An 18,576-nucleotide genomic window follows, 5' to 3' on the forward strand; every position below is an offset into this window, starting at 1 on the left:
AAGACCATGATCCCTAGCGAACATGGAGAGACGGGGGAGAGCAGGAAGCTCGGGGTTCCCGCAACTCTTCATTTCAAGGACAGCACATCACTGATGCCTGGATTGTGGCATGATGGCTGTTCCAATATGTTGGTCTTTATTACAGGAGTAATTCGTTTACACTCCTATTAGAATGTGTATATCATGCATGCGAGGAAAGCGATGCACAATTCAGTCAAATGAACAATAATCATCCTTTGGTTTTCTATATACAGACGTATTCATAACCTACCAAGTCAGTAATTAACAAATGCACATCCTTCTCCGCAGTGATTGACAGATTAACTGCGATTTGCTTATTTAGTTTTTATTAGTGTTGGTACAGTGGCCCTAACATGTATTTATTATGTATTTTAAATGTTAATATTCAGTGTAGCCTGGACCACTTTTATTTCACATATTATGTTTGTCATAAGATGTCAAAGGATGCCACTGTTCTACAACTATAACACAAATCTACTACACTGAACTAAAAGTAGTGACCTTTTCTTAACGCTTTTTGGTGAATGCATGAGTAACCGAAAGTGGTTTGTCATAATAAAGACTCATTGTTTTAATAAATGTTATTATTTTTAAAATCTCACACACAATCACCATTCTTACAGTACTTCTGTAAACAAATGTCTCAGCGCTCGAATGACAAATAATGTAACACAACACACCACAAAAAAACCAAACCCATATTTACAAAACAATTAGGTGCTGAATAGATGTTAGTCATCATAATTATTAGTCACTGAGCTCCTCTTCATCACTGAAGTATGCGCTCTTCTTAATCCTTGGTTTTTTAGAATCTGGGTCTGTTGAAGTGTGTGCTTCTTGAGACAAAGCAGGTGCCGGCTTCCTTTGTGTCTCCTCTTCCTCAATACGAGCTTGCTGGAAGGAAACAAAGAAAAGAGGACATATTACCTTTTTCCATAGGTCACTCTGTGTCGTGCAAAAACCTTTAATCACATGTCAACACTGTCTTTCTTTGGTACCTGCACACTCACCTGAAAAGCTATAGCTTGACTCAGACTATCTAATGCTGGGTCCTCTCCCTCTTCTTCACTTTCTTCTTCTTCTTCTTCTTCACTACAAGGGGAAAGATGCAGGAATTAAAGCAAGCAAGCAACCGACCATTATACAACACCTCACAATGGGAGCGATTAAAAACGTACACATGCTCAGGTTTTTTAGCCTTTTTCTTTTTCTTTTCTTTCTTCTTCGGGGGTTCCCTTTCTCCGAGCATGTTACTGGGGCAAGCGTAGCTCAGATGACCTGTATCCTGTAATTTTTTATCAAAAACAAAACATTTCTTTAAGACCTCATACAAATCTGCCAGGTTTTTTCCTGCACATTAGAATTTAAAACAGAAAACTGATTTGGAATTAATATTTAACAAGGATAAAAATGCCACAACATTTTCACTAACCCCACATTCATAACATTTAGTCTTGTCTGTGTAGTTCCGCCTTCTTATAAACTCAGTTGCCCGTCCGTTGTCGACTGCAATGCTCGCCTTGACTGTTCTGCCAAACAACTGAGAGACAAACAAATGTATAAATCTGACAAGTGACTAACCAACACTAACAAGGACATAACATGTTAAAACCAATGGTCTACATATGAAATAGTCTCACCTGCTTGTTGTTCACTGCTCGTGCACAGTTATGAGCTGATTCTCTGTCGAGGAAGAGAACAAACGCCACCCCTTTACTCTGTCGAGAGACCTTATCTTTGACAATTGTGACCCTGGAAAAGATTTCAATAACCATCAATGCATATTTTAAAATGGCGAAAGGTATTAAAGAGACACAGTGTAGGATTTCAACATCCAAATACTGTCAAGATTATTTTGAGGGTACATGAACTCATGAACAGGGTGAATGTCACCTCTGTCAAAGCCTGAGCAGGTCTGCATTGCTTGAGTGATTGGTGACCTGGTCCTGTTACTGTTGGACTAGAAAGTGTAAATAGTTTGCTTGTCATCTGTATCTAGAGCATTTCAGCCTGCTGTATGTGAGGACTTGTTATTGAAGTCATCTCGCCCTGTTGTCCATCTCATTCATAAATCAAGTTATTCAAACAATGTGCATACAATGAGCAAAAGGTTATAAAAGCCAAGCTGAAAATGTAAAATAGTTTACTATTGTTGTTTTGAGGGGGGTTAGTTTTTGTGTCTAATATCTTGAAAAATAAAACAATGTAATCATCTTTGTATAAAATATTATAACATAGGCAACTGTACTTGGTCTGAAGTCAAGGTTGTTAGTACATTTGAAGTCCTGCTTTCCCCATTATCATTGGCTTGTCAACAAATGCATATTACCATGATATACATATTATTTAACGACAGTTGTAACAAACGATTCCGTTTACCAACTCAGGGCGAAGCCAAGAGCAAATCCTCCATTGGTGACTTTAATTTTAACTAAACCTCAAAAGACTGTTCTTGCACATAATGCATAAAAACTGGCACCTCCATTCTGTTTATTTTGCACAATGTGCAAACATTTTGTTTCTAGTCTTAACATGTTTATGTATCCCTTATAAGACATTACTACTACCATTTGTGCTGCTGTGTCAATTTGAATTAGTGGAGAATCAGTTAAAGTGCATCTTATTTTATCATATTATCTTATTTATCAATAATAAAATAAAGTGGCAGAGCCATGACTTACTTGACAACTTTTCCATACTTGGTGAAGAGCTAAAATGAGACGGTGATCTTTTTTAGTATGCAAGTTGACTCTGATTAATTAATGTTTTCTTTCACTTTGACATGGAAACAAATTACCTTGTGAAGATCGTTGTTGGTAAGAGAGAAAGGCAGGTTAGACACATACACTGTGCTTTTGCTTGGTGCTAAACCCCCGCTCATACTGGACGCATAAGACGGACTGTAAGGACAAAGAACAGGACAGGACAAAGTAAGTGTTCCAAAATATCTACTAAATGAACTGTTAACTATTAGCTAATAGCTTTAGAGTATCGTTAAACATTTAGTCACCCGAGTACTAGTAATTTGAAAGAGTTGGTACCAATTGTATTAACTAAACTACTCACCAACACCACCACCAACAATATCAAAATTCGCCGAAAGTATAGTAGTATATCGTGTATTTATTTGTAGCAGACGAAAACAAACACCATCACATTTGCACGTCGCAATGTGATGACGTACAAATAGCTCTCGTCCAATCGAAAATGTCGATGTCCCACCGGGAGAGGCTATGCTAGGCTAACTAGCCGAGAGAAGAAGGCAAGATTGTTTTGCTATTCTATGTGGACTACCTTGCGTTTTGGCCGAAGGTTATTCCACGTGTATTTATCACACAAGACCGTAATTTATCCCACATATTTATCTGTCATTTTTGTTTTGCAGTAACGCTAAGCTAACCTCATAATAAATTGAACGTGCAAAGTGTTGCTATAGACATGGATGATAGCTAGTTAGCCAGGCTAGTTGTTCGCTGCCACTGTAAATAGCGGTTCAATCAGCCACAGAGAATGTTGTATTGGTTTTTGTGACTCGTCGGTGTAGTGTTGTGTCCTTAAATATAAGCGCCGTTGGTTAAAAGGATGTTAGTCTATCGGTCAATGTAGTTTGCAGGGATAAACCACATCCGGCTCTTAACTGTGTTTCATCTCCCAGTCATACACTGCTACCTATTTTATGTTTTTTCCCCAATGTACTCTTTATACTATGCATTTATGCACTTTTTTTGAGTAGAGCACTTTTCAACTTATGCACACGATTTGGAAAATACTTTTGCTAAAGACCACAGTCTCTCATTTTATGTCTAAACTGTTTGCAAATACTATATTGTGTGGTCAGTATTTACAAGACTACTACTACTACATAACACATTTCTGTATATCCTGTATGTTAGCCAAGTCCTATTTACTTTTCTGTTTGCTTAGACCTCATCCAATTGTTGTTGAAAATGTCACATCACTATTGGCTAGAGTCGAGAATGAAGATGAATGGACAACTCCAGCAAAACTCTTAATTTTATTAGAGCACGGAAATGTGTCCACAACTGTGAAATAGTCTCAAAATCATTTGGTGTGATGCTAGCATAGTTATCTTACAATGTCTTGAGTGAAAGCTTATCTCAAACCTTTTCCCCTGTCTGTGTTCCAGGTTGTGCCTAAAATCCTAAATAACGCACAGAAACATCCTCCTTAAATCAAAAAGTGAGTTTCTAATTTTTTTTGGGGGGGGTGCAGAGTCAGCATTGTGAAATTGTAAATAGTTGTCCTGGTTTTATTTTATCATTATGATATCATGGTGGTAATGGTGGAGAATGGTGGAGAAACCTACTTCAAGGATGCCCCATCCACATTAAATACATGACTTTATGCACATTGTTCTCTGTTGTGAATATTTAGATTGATATCGTGATGTATTGCGATATCATTGTCTTGCAATATAGTGATTATCACAGAATCGTTGTATCACATATCATATTGTGAGGTACCCTGTGATTCCCACTCCTGCACATCTTTCACTCTTTCGCTTTTTTCAGTGACATACAGGAGAGACCGCAACATACGGGAGGTGTATGAGGACCGGTTCTTAAACGAGAGACCAGTGAGTGTGAACCGAGTCCATTATCCTGATAACATCTTTGACCTTCGCTTATCATATTCTAGTGCATGCACATGCAAACACAATAAGGATCTGTATCTGAAGCCAGTATGTGTCATTTAGAGGAGGTTCACAATGTCCTAAACTATTAGAACAGTTAAAGTTTAAGTCGACCAAGTTAAAGTTTAAGTTCATGATGACGGTGTTGTATGTATGATTTTAATAGCTTTTGGCCAATAGGTTTATAATCCTAATACAATTAAATTCACTTGAACAGTGGTCAACAATAATAAATGTCAAATCCATTGTTGTAGGGGCCATCATATCCACGAGCTGGTGGAGCAGTGGACAGGAGGGGCCCCTTTGGCAGGCCAGAGGATGACTACAACCGGTACGATTACGAAGGAGGGCCCCGCTTTTTCCCTAATGGTGGCGGCCCCCGAAATTACCATGAAGATCAGAGGGGCTTCCACGGCGACAACGCTCATTTCCCTGGCGAACGCCGAGCCGCCCCTCCACCTTCGAGAAGGGTGAGGGCAATATATGACTCGCATACAGCTTCTTATAAGCAATTGTGAAGATGGCAAAACAATTAACATTTGATTGACTTGTTAATTGAACAGGTTGTTAAACTGTATTCCGTTCATTGTCATTCTGTTGCATTTGTTTTTATAACTGAAGATTTAAAGTAACTTAAAGCTGACATGGATTGATGTAAGTTAAATGTTAGTTTTTACTTAAGGACGCATCAACTCATGTAGAAAAACCTGCACTTTAAAGCACCTTGGACATATTTGTTGCAGGAGGAGTTTCCTTACAGAGGACCCAGGGAGGAGCCTCACACAGGAGGAAGGCCTATGGAGTTTAGGTAAACTTCTCCTTCTCCCAATGTTTGCCACAAATCCCCTGCTTCAGCTGAGGAGGCAGGATCTCTGCAGGAGTCTTGTTTTCACACCACCCCTGTTTTTAAATGCATGTTTACATAGCAGCAGCCATAAATCACCGTCTGCTCGAACCCATATTGGCCCGTCGCACCTTATATACATTTCTTTCAGTCTCACGTCTCGCCCGGCTCCACACCATTAGACAAGTGTTCAGACGAGCAATGTCAGGGTGTTTAGAAATTCAGGCAAGAGATTTAAATTGACAGATTTACAGGCGTCTTTTCGCCAGGGTTGAACCTTCAGTGCCAGTAAATCATGCTTTGCATGACCTGTTAAATCTAAAAATATACATAGAATAGACCAGCAAGTGCATACTTCCGATGGTGACTTCTTGACTTTCTTTTCATAACTTAATGGCCTTCAGTTATTAGCAGGCTAATAACTCATTTTCATACGTGATATCTGTGTTTTCATTTGTGACTTTGGTATAAGTAGAGGTCTTTTTGACACTGGTCCAAGTGTAACTTATGTTATTGTTTCTCTCTTTCTTCAGCATGAATGACATTAGAAAAAGGCCCTCTTTAACTTTGGCTTTCATGTTTCAAGTTAGCTTAAAACTTCACAAACAGAGACTAAAGCGATTTAATCTCTGTTCAGAGATTGGGGATAAGTTCCACCAACACGTGTGGACATAAATTCTGTTTTAGGTCATAAATGTTCCTATTTAAATGATTAATCACTGCACGAGATGGCACTTGTTTGATGTGTTTTTATCTCCTTAGTGCCCGCGCTCCACCTCCTCATAACATACGAAATCAGGGCATCTACCCAGCACCTAGGTCGCTTCCAGAGAGTGGAGAAGACACACTAGTGCAGGCCATTCTCAACCTGGACAGAGGGTATGAGTGAATACATCTACACATGTGTAATCCATTTGCCATAATTGTTTAAAGATGTGCATTTCGTTCATGTCAGCGAATGTCTGTAATGACTGGTTTATTATTTGGATGAAATGAAAAACTTGCAATGTTTCAAACCAAATGCATGTAACAGTATAGGGGCCGAAATGTTATCTATATACAGTAGAAGATACTGAATCTGTTGCTTGATGTGTTTTTTGCAGTGAACATTATAAACACTAGAGGGCAGCATTGTTCTTTGTCAGCACAGAAAGGGCTCAGGTTGAAAGTCGCAGAACAATATCAGTAGTGGTGGATAGGACAACAGGGGGGGAAATACATGTTGTCATCAACTGAAACACTAGATGTAATTCAGATTATGGCAGATTACATGTTCCTGTACATTTGCAGAGAGGAGAGAGACCATTACAGAAGAAAAGCTGCTCCCTTCCCTCCGCTCAGAGAACGCTCTCCGGTTCGCCGTGAGGCGGCCCGCTCCCCTCACAGCCGCTCAGGCTCCAGCGTCAGTAGCAGAGGCTACTCACCCGACAGAGCCAAGGGCCTGCCATTTCCCTCACAGCAAGGCAAGAGTATGTAGAATTGTTAGTTTCCCCATCGTCCGATGGAGCCTTTTCAGTTCAGTACAACCACCCGCATAAGTGTCTGCCCCACTCCCTTATTTCCCCACCTATTTATTTGTTTCTTACTTCACTGTCTGTCCGTAACTGATGATTTGGCTCACTGGCTTTTTAGGTGCAGATGGTCCAGAGGGTCACGCGGGTGCTACTGAGCACCTCTGGGGGTCGCTCTTTACTCAACAGAGTGGACATGACACTTTGGGTCTGTACATGAAGCCATGAGCACATGATCTTAGACCTGGGTGAAGAGGAGATTGTCTCTCGCATGCTTTTTTTTGTTTTTTGCGATTTCGGCTTTCTAAATTTTAAAGCTGCAAAGACAGAAGACAAAATACCTGAAGATACTTAATGACTAACTACATTCAAATTGAATCCTATATAAAATATTAAAGCAAAAATAATAATGTCCTACAATTATTTCACCCAGGTCTGAAGTTAGTTGCTTCACCAATTTTGTTTTAATTTGAAAAATGTGGTACTTTTGCTGTTGTGTGTTCTATTTAGGAAACAATTTCTACTTCCTGTTAGGGAGATACATTAGCACTTTTTACGATTCCTATATCTCTAAATGTTCTTTTCTGATTAAATGTGCAAGCTGCACTTATGTTGTTCCATATTATTCTCCGTTCATTGAACAACGCACTAAATCATTTATAATCTGATCTGATCTGAAAATGATCTCCCAGTATGTTTTACAGTCGATATCAAAGCGGTCAAAGTATTTGGACAAAGCAGGAAATATCTTATTAGCAGTATTGATCAGTGGCAGACTGATATATCTATATTATTGATCTGACTGACACTGGACTGTGAAGTATAAAAGTGCTTAAGTATCTCCCTGTTTGCTGCATGTTCTTTGTACATTGTGTTGCTTCATCTTCCAACCTCCTCGTTTCCACAAGCGTTGAAACCTTCTCCCATCTTCAGTGTTAGCCATTCCTTCTTTTTAACTTTCCATTTGTTTAGTTTCGTTTTGCTTGTGAAGTTTAGTCGACCATGGTACAGATTCCCCCTAGATGGCCGATGTTTTAAAACGCTTTGGAATGCTCTACTCTTGGAGGTCCATCCATCGATCATGTTTTATTTTACCGGTCTGTCCGAGCAGTTGGCATGATTGCAAGTTTGCTGTGGGATCAATTAGTGTAGTTGTCATGTGCACATGCAGTGACCTTTTACGGTTTGGTCTTCCTACAGGATATGAAGAGTCTTATTCTCAGAGCAAGATGGCCGGTGAGTACAGTCGAGTGGTTGGGGTGGAAAAGCTGCATCAGTCACCATTTTCTGGCCTTTTTTTTGTTTTTTTTGTTTTCAATAGAAAGTCATGACGACAGTATGAGAGGACACGCAGAGGATTTGTTGTGCAAAAAAAAATACAAAGGTTAAAATCGTTAAACTTAACCTAGTCTCGCTCTGCGTAACCTGAGCGAGACGGAGAGCGTTTCTAATCTGTCCAGCAGCCGTCCTTCCTCTCCGTTCTGTCTGTCACTTTGTCAAGCCTAATAAAGATGCCAGCGGGTCGTGTGTGGATGAGGAGAGGAGAGGAGAGAGGGTATAGGGTGACTGATGGATATTCCTGAAGTCATCCTTTCCACCCCGGGGGTTTTTGGTTTTATTGCTAGGTGCTTGGAGTTCATGTTTGCTGGAAGGACTCGGCTATCAAAATGACTGTTCTTTGTTGGTACTGGAGTGACTAGAGAGGAGGCAGTGTCCATAATGTTTTACAGTGAATCCACCACTTTATTGTTCCAGATGTTCAAGCCGTAGGTACTTGTCTGTATCCCGAAACCAAACTTCAGCATGTTTACAGACCGTGTCGCCAAAAAGTCCCAACCCCGTCACTTTCTAGACTCACTAATCTTCCACTTTATTTCGCTAATTTCTGCCTCTTGCTGGTATCTTTTTAGTTTTTTTTATCCTCCACTCTCGTCTCATCCTATTAAACCTTTTCGTGTCACTCTCATTTTCCTCAGACAAAATTCCTGGCCTGTCAAGAGAAGGCTCGCCACACAGTGCGGTATCAATCAAGGTGAGATGATGATCTTTTACTCACAAGTATTGGTTTCTCGACATTGCAGTACTGGTGTTATTGTACTTGCAATGTTACGTTTACTTGACTGAACAAAAAAAAAGACAAGAACGTTTTGTTTCTTTTCATGAATATAAATCTCTGAACTCCACACTATAAATTACAGCTGTCACGTACTCCAACAGCTGAGTTGAAACAAATATTACGTGACATTGTTTTCCTCTGAAGACGTATGGATATTTGTGCACCGGCCACATGTGACTTCATTATTTATCATTAATCTTACCGTTGATTGATCTCTTGTTATGATGCCTCCGCTGCTTCACTTAGGTGGCTAAGTGAAAGCTAAGTGAGCATGCGAGTCCACAGATTTGTTCGTTACTTTAGTTTTCATGTTCAAAGTGGATCTAAGACCACTTCTCACAGCCCCCCCCCCCTGCTGGACAATGTGGTAATTACTTCACGTGGTCTGGTGTGGTTCTGTGCTTTATAATTTTAACTGACCGAGGTCTAAAGGGTCAACTTTTAACGTAGTCCCTCAAGTTCAAACGGCTATCTGAATTTCAGATAAAAAGTGACAGCCCTACTATAAATCCAGCCAACTACTTTTCTGTGTGTGTGTGTGTGTGTGTGTACCACCGACTCTGTCTGTCGATGTACAGCAGGATGCACCTGGAACTTCTTAAATTCCATCCCTTTAATAAACATGGAGTCCCATTGAAGTGTGTTAATGGGTTTTAAAGTGGTACTCGCACTGAGCATGAAAGCCAAGTCCCTGAGCTTTGTTTACCTGTGGTGTAAGCAGACCTCAATCACACAAAGAAAGTAATGGCGGAGGGAAAGAGGGCTCGTGTGACGACGACATTTTGTTCCTCTTCTGCTATTAGAAAGAAAATACTTTCACTGTTTGGGCGAAAGTGTTGAGTGCAGGTATCCACTGCTTGTTTGTTGATAACCAATGCCGAGGAGTAAATAGAATCAGATGTGATTAGGCTTAGCGTGGTGCATCTGGCACTGGCCACCCAGAAGTGACGAGGCTAGTAACTTACTAGCCCAAGTTAAACTTTATCACATGATCTTAGTCCCAGAGGAACTCATTGAGATGTGTTTTGGCTAACTGCGCTTCTCAGACCGTATTCTTGTCACACGTGATGGATGGAAGAGAAGAAAAAGTATAGATGGCAAGCATTTGCATCATCTGACTACTTTTAAAAAGGTTGTGGTGATTACAGGGTTCTTTTTCAGAGACAGTATTAAGTGCTCAATTGGATCACTTGAATCCTTTGCAGTCGTTCTGTTTTAAACGTGGTGAATTAAGCCCAAGACAAGCAATCCAAAATCTATCTCAAAACAAAAGACTCTTGACTAATTATGACCAAATATGTGCATTTAGCTCCCTCTTGATATAACACACAGTTTTGTTCAAGCAGAAATTGAGTTTGATGAACTAACCTGATTAGAATAGAATAGAATAGCCTTTATTGTTGTTATTTTGTGGACAACGAAATTTGGGTGCCACTCCCTTGGTGCAAAATACAAATATATAAATAACAATTTTAAAAGAGAAATAAAAATATTAACAATCAAATAAGAATGAGAAATGTTGTTTACATTTTTTCCAGAAACTATGACTATGTATACATTAACATGAGATAACAAAATATAGCAGCAAGATAACAAAATATAGCAGCAGAGAGAAGTGATTGTCCTGTATTTGTGTAAACAAAGTGACTGATTAGTCAGTGCATTCTATGTTGCTGTTAGAATATCAAATGATATTACAAAAAAGGTGGCTACTGAAGCTTAGCAGAATTGTATTTAATACTGTATACTAAATAACAAGGTAAACACTGAGAAAACATGAGATTTAATTGAAATCAAAGTTTAATTTCTTAAACTACTGACAATAGAAACTAGACTTTTTTGCATTTTCACACTATGGCAATTTAAAATTGACAGTATTATTCAAAGTAACCTAAGTAACAGTTACTTTATGAGTGATTGTTGCTGGTTAAAAACAATTTTGAGTCAAAAAGGTCCATCGGTCTTTGCTGATGGACCGTTTTTGCCCCTTCCCCCCTTTTTTTAAGCTATGCTCCTTTTTGTAGCCACTGCAGTAAATGTCTAAAATGATATAGGTTCACTTGCATAGCAAAACCACTTAACATTCTCATAATGTGCCTGAGTTGTAACATTTTTTACAAGTTATATCGTCACTTTGATCACAAAGCCTATAAAACTTTATGGTTCAATGTTGCTTTAATGTCCACAATGTGTCGTTACTTATCTTATTAGCAGCCCATAGATCTTCTAAAGGGCGGCGTGCTGGTCATTTGAAAGTTGACCCTTTTTCTGTTTTCGTTTCTAATGAACAAGCGTGAGCTCATGGACGTCCCGCGATGCATCCAAAATTACACGTTGCTCCGGAGAAAACGGTCCTTTCCTCTTCTTCTCAATGTGCCTTTTTTTTGGAAGAGCCACCTTCCTCCACCCCGTCAACTGCTGTGATCAAAGTTTTCCGCGAAATCCTCCTCCTCTCCCCGCGCACACACACACACACACGGACACTTGATGTAGCCCGTGGTGCATTGTTGTTCCTCTGTTCTGAGGGCACAAACCCATAACCTTGGCCGAGATGAAAGCCCCGTTTCTGTGCCCCCAGTAAAGCTCACACTAATGGCCCTGGCCTCTCTCTCTCTGCCTGCTGCGGTGTTTCAACAAACACATGCAGGCTTTCTGGAGCCACCCCAGACAGAAGAAGACTAAAAAGAGAGGAATGAAAAAGCAGCCTGGACTCTGGCTGTGACCCCAGGGTGGTCTAGTGTGGGTGAAGAGAGCATGGGCTAGAACTGGGAAAAGGTCACTGGAAGGTTGCAACTTTACACAAAGCGACATTCCTGTCAATTGACAGTGTAACAATATTTGCGCAGGATTTTTCATCTTAAGCCACCAACAGGAAAGATGTGTCTCAGATGTCTAATTTCCCTGTTGCGCAGGAATTGCCTTAAAACAAATGTTCTTTACCCTGCACAATCAAAATGTGAAAGTCCAATTTTTTACATTGAAATTAAATTACTCCTCACGTACCGCCATTTTCATCTAAATGTACATTTCATCTGCCAAGCTATAAATATAGACTAAAACATCTCTCCCAGGTAGGTCTGAGTCCTGTCAACTGACAAGGACGCACACACGGATTATTATTTTCATTGAGGTGAAGGAGGGATTGAGGCCGACGAGCAGAATTGTACATGTACATAAAGCAGTTTCGCTTCAGGGGAGGAATTTGATGGAGGAATAATTAGATGGCGCTTTTACGAGTTGTGCCTTTTGTATTTAAGACCGCACTCAGCTTTGTGATGTACCGTCGCCTGTAATTTCTCTCCCCTGCCGTCACACAGAGATTTCAAACGTTTCCCTTAACGTTGAGTGGACTTTAGTCACGGCCCGGCAGTTCTGCTCCCTGGCCTTCATCTAGTAATAGTATCGGGGAAATGAGAAAAGAAAAAAAACTGAGTGTGGTAAACCAATGTTGGGCTCATTTATCCCCTTTGCTCTTTCTTTTGGCATTCACACTGCTACTTATGGGTAGTCTAGTTTCCAGTCTTCCCATTAGAAGGCCCACCATGGCTTATCTGGCCAGACTTTTGATTCTCTTAAGATACAAAAAGTGCTCCCGTGTCTGTTTCATTGACAACATCCGCTTGATGACTAAGCCAGGCTCTTGTCATAATCTGCTAAGTAATAACAGTGCACTGTGCGGAGGTCGTGTCACGTGACACGCCGTCGGTCTCGGTGCCGCAAATGATACGAATCCCCCAATTTTTCAATTTGCAGTAGATGTAACTCGACATCTATTCTGCACTCAGCTTCCAAAGAGTGTGCTTTGACTTTTGCAGCGATTGCTATCCGCTCCAGTATTCCTACACGACACGCTTCATCGACCGCGTCTTTTCTGTAGTTCGTAGGTCAGATCACGGCGCCGCGTCGATGATCTGTGGCTGTACGTTCAAGTTGCTAACCTACATTTTTCTCTTCTCTGCTCTCATTGTGTCTCTTCTGCCTTCTTGATTGGAGATTTATTCAGTCATAAGAACTCTATCTTTAACCTCTTTCAGGAGGAGAACCATCCTCCAGAAGCGGAAAAGGAGGAGCTGCCCGTAGTAGCGTCTTTGGTGGAGGAGGAGTCTAGCCAGAAGCCGACAGAAAGTTTCCAAGAGAGACGAGCCCTGGCCATTGCAGCTAAAGCCCTGGAGATTGAGAAGGTGCTTTACGAAACACTTGACACAGTACATTTGACTGGAGAACGGGTTAAAATAACTGTTGAAATAACACTTCAGCAACTGGCGTTTCCATATTATGTTCCCTTAAAGGTTTGACCACTCATTCATCATGACATGACATATACAGTGCCTTGTTATACTGATTATGAGCTGATGAAAAGTGATGCATTTTATTCAGTCTGGTAGTGTTATGGGGTTTTTACAATCGTTTGTAAAACGCCTCCATAAACGTCAACATCACGGTCCGCGCATGAGACGGACTCCACCTCCGGCGTGCGATGCTGCTGCACATACGATGGCCTTGGGTTTTCTGAGTCACGCGTGTGTGATTTTTCTGGACAGGCGTGAACAGAACAAGGCAGGAAATGACTAGCCACAGTGGTGGGCACGTCATTTTTTACAGTTACTGGGTTTTTGTACAGTGTGGATATCAAATTCTTCCAGCATCTTCCCTGGTGGCTCTTGTTAACCATTATACTTTACATGTGTGCACAGACAGTACACACACAAACATTTTGGAGCCCCGTACACACGGACACGTAAACAGAAACACAAGTGCAGCTGAGACAGACTACACGTTTGCACATTCAATAAATTGGGAGGCGAACCATTTAACTGAGCCAAAACCACCCCGAGGCTCAGCGTTCCAGCTCTGCTCGGCTATCTAATGAAGGCAATTCCTGCACCAGTGAGCGTTACCGCTGCTTTACTGGGGCCATTAAACCTGAGCCTGCTCTGCCCCGGAGCGCTCGCTGTTGCTCACACATGGAGCTGCACCACAGAGCCCACAGGCTGTTCTAACACCGCCGCTGACGCTGCAGCCTATAGCGCGTTTTATGGCCTGTCTATTTCTCCGCCATCTGTGCCTCCTTGTTCCCCCTCAGAAGACGAACGAACCTTTTGAGCTCGGTTGTTTTTGACTTTTCAGTCACATTATCAGGTATTCGTTTGTGATCGCCTTATTCATTTACGTAATCTTCACTTCAATTCCAGCAAGACCACAACAGTTTAAACTGATAAGCCGGGGGGGGGGAACAGTGTGTTCCACGTTCACAGGCGTCTGAAGTTTCAGGTTTTCATTCCACTGTTCCTGATTTGTTTAGATAAATATCCATTTTTCTACGACCAACAGTCTCGGCAGTTTTCCTTTGGAGACTTGCGTGAGCAGCGTGTGACTTGGCAGTTTTCTCTCGGAATTCTGAAATGCCGGATTGTCCAGCCGAGAGTGCGGACAATCCAGCATTGCACAGATTAGAAAAAGAAGTAATCAGATTTAGAATGTGGCCCCGGTATCTGCTTTTTCCTCTGGGGTGTAACTTTCCACTAGATTTGTACATAGACCTTCAGTCAAAAACCTGAGACACTTCAAATTGTCATGGCTGGTTACCGGTCAAAGTGTTTCACAAACATGCTCGTGTCTCGTGGCTGGCGTGATTAAATCGTCATCTCGCTCAGAATGCACTTTTCTTTTGGAGTCTGAAACGGCGCTTTCACGTTGTGCTCTGCCAAGTCATTGCACCCAGCGCTTTGCCCGCTTGACAAGTGTCAGCCAGATGTTTAGCTCCGCGCGCCCAATCAGGTCTAGCCATCTTGTCCACACACGGGGGCACAAACACAGTTCTGTCCGGTGGTTCCTCCTCTCGTGTGTCTCCAGTATTTTCACAGATCGCAAGCTGGGCTTCGGCTCATTGGCCGGTCAGTGCAATACCATTGCCTCAGTGTGTGTGTGTGTGCAACTCTTCAGCTGAAATTCAACCTGAATCCGCTCTCATTGTCGACGTTGACTTTGGCTGCCGCACAGACTAACTGCTTGAAGTGTCACAAGGCATGAGAGGCAATAAAGGGTATTATGTTTTTACTCCTCATACCTTAGGCCCGAGATACAAAGGGCGTTTTATTTCATTTATTGAGGAATTTAAACGCATTTGGCAGCAGTGAGTGAAGTCAGACGGTCCCTGTCTCACCGAGGACTTAATTTTAATGCAAGCGGTTCTTTTCATTCTTTTGTTCCTTGTATCTCTGATGCCAGACATGATCGCTCTCATTTCTTTTCACAGTATGCACGTTGAACAGCTGATGGGAAATTAAAGTTTCTAAAGGTCTAGCGTGTAAAAGGTCTTCTAAGGCCATGAAAACGAGAGGGATTTTATTTTTAATGCACAATTTCACAACATTTATAAGTGAAAGTTGCACGTTGCAGCTGGATATTCCTCACATGTACAGCTGTCCCAGCTCCTGATTAGGAATATATAACACGCTCATTCTGCATTAATGAAAAGCAATTCCCCCGCCTTTTAATTTCGAAAACATTTTTAGAGGGGGCGTTTTCAATCGACCCCGCCCATAGCTCAAGAACCGGTCCTTTCCTTCCTGATTGGATAACAAGGGTGGTACTTCAGGAAGCGTGCTCAAATACAGGATATACATTATCAGCACTCTGTTGTCTAAGAACAACTCTCCCTCGCATCCTCAGAAGTTGTTGTCGGCACGTTTGATTAGATGCTTCCTTTTATGAGAACTGATAATTGACCAAATTCACTGTAATCAGCTGTTGGAGGTGACTGAGGGACACCGACTAGATTAGAAGGACTTTGTTTATGAAACACAGCGGGGGGAGAGCACAAGAACGTGACGTCTGTACTTAGTCCGACTGTTGTGACCAGTCGTTGTACACGAGGAATGTATAGAAACGCCCTGAAGAGGGGCTGCCGTCTGCCGTCTGCGTTGATTCCTGTAATTGTTTTGGTCTTTGACAGTTTCGCTGAGCTATCAGCCAGCGAGGTAGAACGAGGTGGTTTGTATCCAGGGAATGACTGAAACTCTGCCTCACTTGGTGGAGATACAAATAGTTTCATTCCCAGAGAAGCAGAGGAGACTGTCCAGAGATTGTTAGTGTTGTATATTTTGTTTCCCGATTCCTGAAGAGAAATGGAAATTTGCACTTTCAAGAGAGGTTTTTTAGAGAAGGTCCTTGTGTGTCATGCGTGTTAGTTTTAGATATGTGGAGCAATTTTGGTTTCATCTGAAAAAAGCACCATAGTCGTATGTGTTTTGATGTGTTCAATTGAATTTATCAACGCAAATGATGATGTTCTCAAATGTCCTGTTTTGTCCACAAACCAAAATGATTAACTTTTAATTATTTCTTTGTTATCCAGAGCAAAGAATTGAAGAAAATATTCACATTTAGGAAGCTCAAACAATCGGAAATCTTGTTTTAATCATGAAAAAAAGCTTCAAACCGATGAGTCGATTATCAAAATAGTTGTTGTTTCAGCTACTAATTATAACATTATTTTCTAAGGTTTTGTAAGTACACTGCAGAACCTCTTGTCCACTGGAAAATAAACAGTTTAACTTGTGGATTTGAAGGAGAAAAGTCCTTGAGGGCTTAACCACTAATGAAAACAGTCATTAGCTGCAGTCCTGTCTCGCGAAGTCTGTTTATAATTACTTTGAAAGTTGCTTTTATTCTTTATAATCCACACCATGAAGTGGTGCTTCATGGTGTGGATTTGTTTTTCTGCGCGTAGGCGTTTACACACCGTGTTTTAAAGAGGTTCGAGTTGCCCTAGAAAATGGAAGCATTTACCGTCCCTTTTGAAATGACTCTCGTTTCTCTCTCTGTGATTTCATTGCCAGCTCATGTGTGGGAATATGAGATTGACACGAGCCTATTTTAGTGTTTTTGCAAAACCAAACTGAGGAAGCAGCAGACTCCCTCCATTTCTTTGGGGGGGGGGATATTTGGTGTGAAATAGCAGCTTCCTATCAAGACACCCAACACCTCTTCCTCATTGTCCCTCAGACACCTATTATGCGCCTCTGAGCTTCTCCTGAAGAAAGGTTTTATTGCATCTTGGGCTACCCTGTCCTATATAAAGGGCCTCGTTAAACTTGAGAGGATGGGTGTTTATCGTTTGACACCAGATGATGCGTGTTAACACCAGCGTGATCTGCCCGGGCTCGGCGACACTCGAGTATTGACACCTAGGCGACAGGTGAAACAGGAAGGGAGCAACTTTTCATCTCCTCAGTTAAAGCCTCTCCTCCTGCAGCTCATTACCTACTGCCCGTCGACACCTTCTAGACCTAAATCAACATATAAATGGTTGTAAATGTGTTTTTTTTCTTTTTTACATGGAATTTTCACACTATTTGTCCATATCCTGTTTACGCCCCAGATGTACCGCCAGGACTGCGACACGTTTGGCATTGTGGTGAAGATGCTGGTCGCGAAAGACCCCAACCTGGAGAAGCAGCTGCAGGTTCCCCTCAGGGAGAACCTCGGAGAGATCCGCGAGCGCTGCCTCGAGGACCTGAAACTCTTCATTTGCGAGCTGGACGACGTGGTCCGGCAGACGGAGCCCTCCGTCTGTGACTCAACCACTCCGTCCACATCCTTGGCAGGTCATAAACTCTCAAAGACGACAGTGAACCACAGCTCCTCTTACTGACACGTTTGGCCCGTCCCACTCCCGTCAACACAAGACTGAAGGTGGTAGAACCGCCAGACTTAACAGCCGGACATCTTTTGATAAACTTGGACTGTGGAAGGCAATTCAACGGCACGGCAATTTGAAGAACATCGCGGCATGAAGAGAATTATCTGTGGGAATTATCAGTGTTAGTTTTGATCAGAGCATTTTTTTCACTGTCAGGTTCTCCGTGTAAAGGTGTTCAATGTTAAAATAAGTCAAAAATACATTTTGTTTATTTAAAAAGTGACTTTTCTCACGGCACAGTGGTAAAAAATGGTTAATATGGGTATGATGTTCTTTTTTTTTTTGGGCATGATCTCTTTTGTTTGTAAGAAAATCCAGACGAGATTGATTTGTTTTGTAATATATGTGTTTTTCTCAAACAAATATGACTTGATGCTGCTAAATTTGCAACAGTTCAACATCCTTGTATAAATTTGTACTGTCAAGAAACGCCAGGTTGTCTCAGTTTGCTTTTCACAGTTTATATCCTTCATAAAAAAAATGTGCACAAAGCTTTTTTTTATTATTATTATTATTATTATTATTTGTGATTAAATGGAGACTGAGCTTTGCACAAATAAATGTCTCTGAAGGTTTTAGTACACATCATTTTGGTTACTATGTTTTTGTCGTTAACTCGAGATGCATGTTTAAATATTATTATGACAGCTCTTATTTATAAATAGTTTAGAGGTTTTTTTTAACGTGGTCCAACTCATGATAGTTGTGAATAATAACACACACAAA

At 41.2% G+C, this 18,576-nt stretch overlaps 2 protein-coding genes across 6 annotated transcripts; one reads left to right on the forward strand and one right to left on the reverse strand.

Moving 5' to 3' along the window:
• Positions 1-567: 567 nt before the first annotated feature.
• Positions 568-2,936, reverse strand: zcrb1 (zinc finger CCHC-type and RNA binding motif 1). The gene is made up of 7 exons (XM_058624951.1): positions 2,819-2,936; positions 2,703-2,731; positions 1,662-1,773; positions 1,454-1,561; positions 1,200-1,306; positions 1,032-1,113; positions 568-915 (listed from the first exon to the last, which is right to left on the reverse strand). Exons 1-7 carry the CDS (start codon positions 2,900-2,902, stop codon positions 769-771), a joined length of 669 nt encoding a protein of 222 aa, XP_058480934.1. The 5' UTR covers positions 2,903-2,936; the 3' UTR covers positions 568-768.
• A 128-nt stretch (positions 2,937-3,064) lies between these two features.
• On the forward strand, positions 3,065-18,435 carry pphln1 (periphilin 1). 5 transcript variants are annotated; one of them, XM_058624945.1, is made up of 12 exons: positions 3,065-3,283; positions 4,169-4,221; positions 4,554-4,618; positions 4,930-5,145; positions 5,419-5,483; positions 6,282-6,398; positions 6,810-6,988; positions 7,152-7,238; positions 8,231-8,266; positions 9,007-9,062; positions 13,181-13,327; positions 17,530-18,435. In XM_058624945.1, coding segments are annotated over exons 2-12 (1,242 nt in total). In that variant the 5' UTR covers positions 3,065-3,283; positions 4,169-4,220; the 3' UTR covers positions 17,803-18,435. The 5 variants fall into 5 exon arrangements, with proteins under 5 accessions (XP_058480928.1, XP_058480926.1, XP_058480929.1 ...); XM_058624943.1 differs by having other exon boundaries at positions 3,229-3,333; XM_058624946.1 differs by having other exon boundaries at positions 3,229-3,333; positions 6,810-6,982.
• Positions 18,436-18,576: the final 141 nt, after the last annotated feature.

This window comes from Solea solea, chromosome 3, assembly GCF_958295425.1.
Source record: "Solea solea chromosome 3, fSolSol10.1, whole genome shotgun sequence".
NCBI lineage: Eukaryota > Metazoa > Chordata > Actinopteri > Pleuronectiformes > Soleidae > Solea > Solea solea.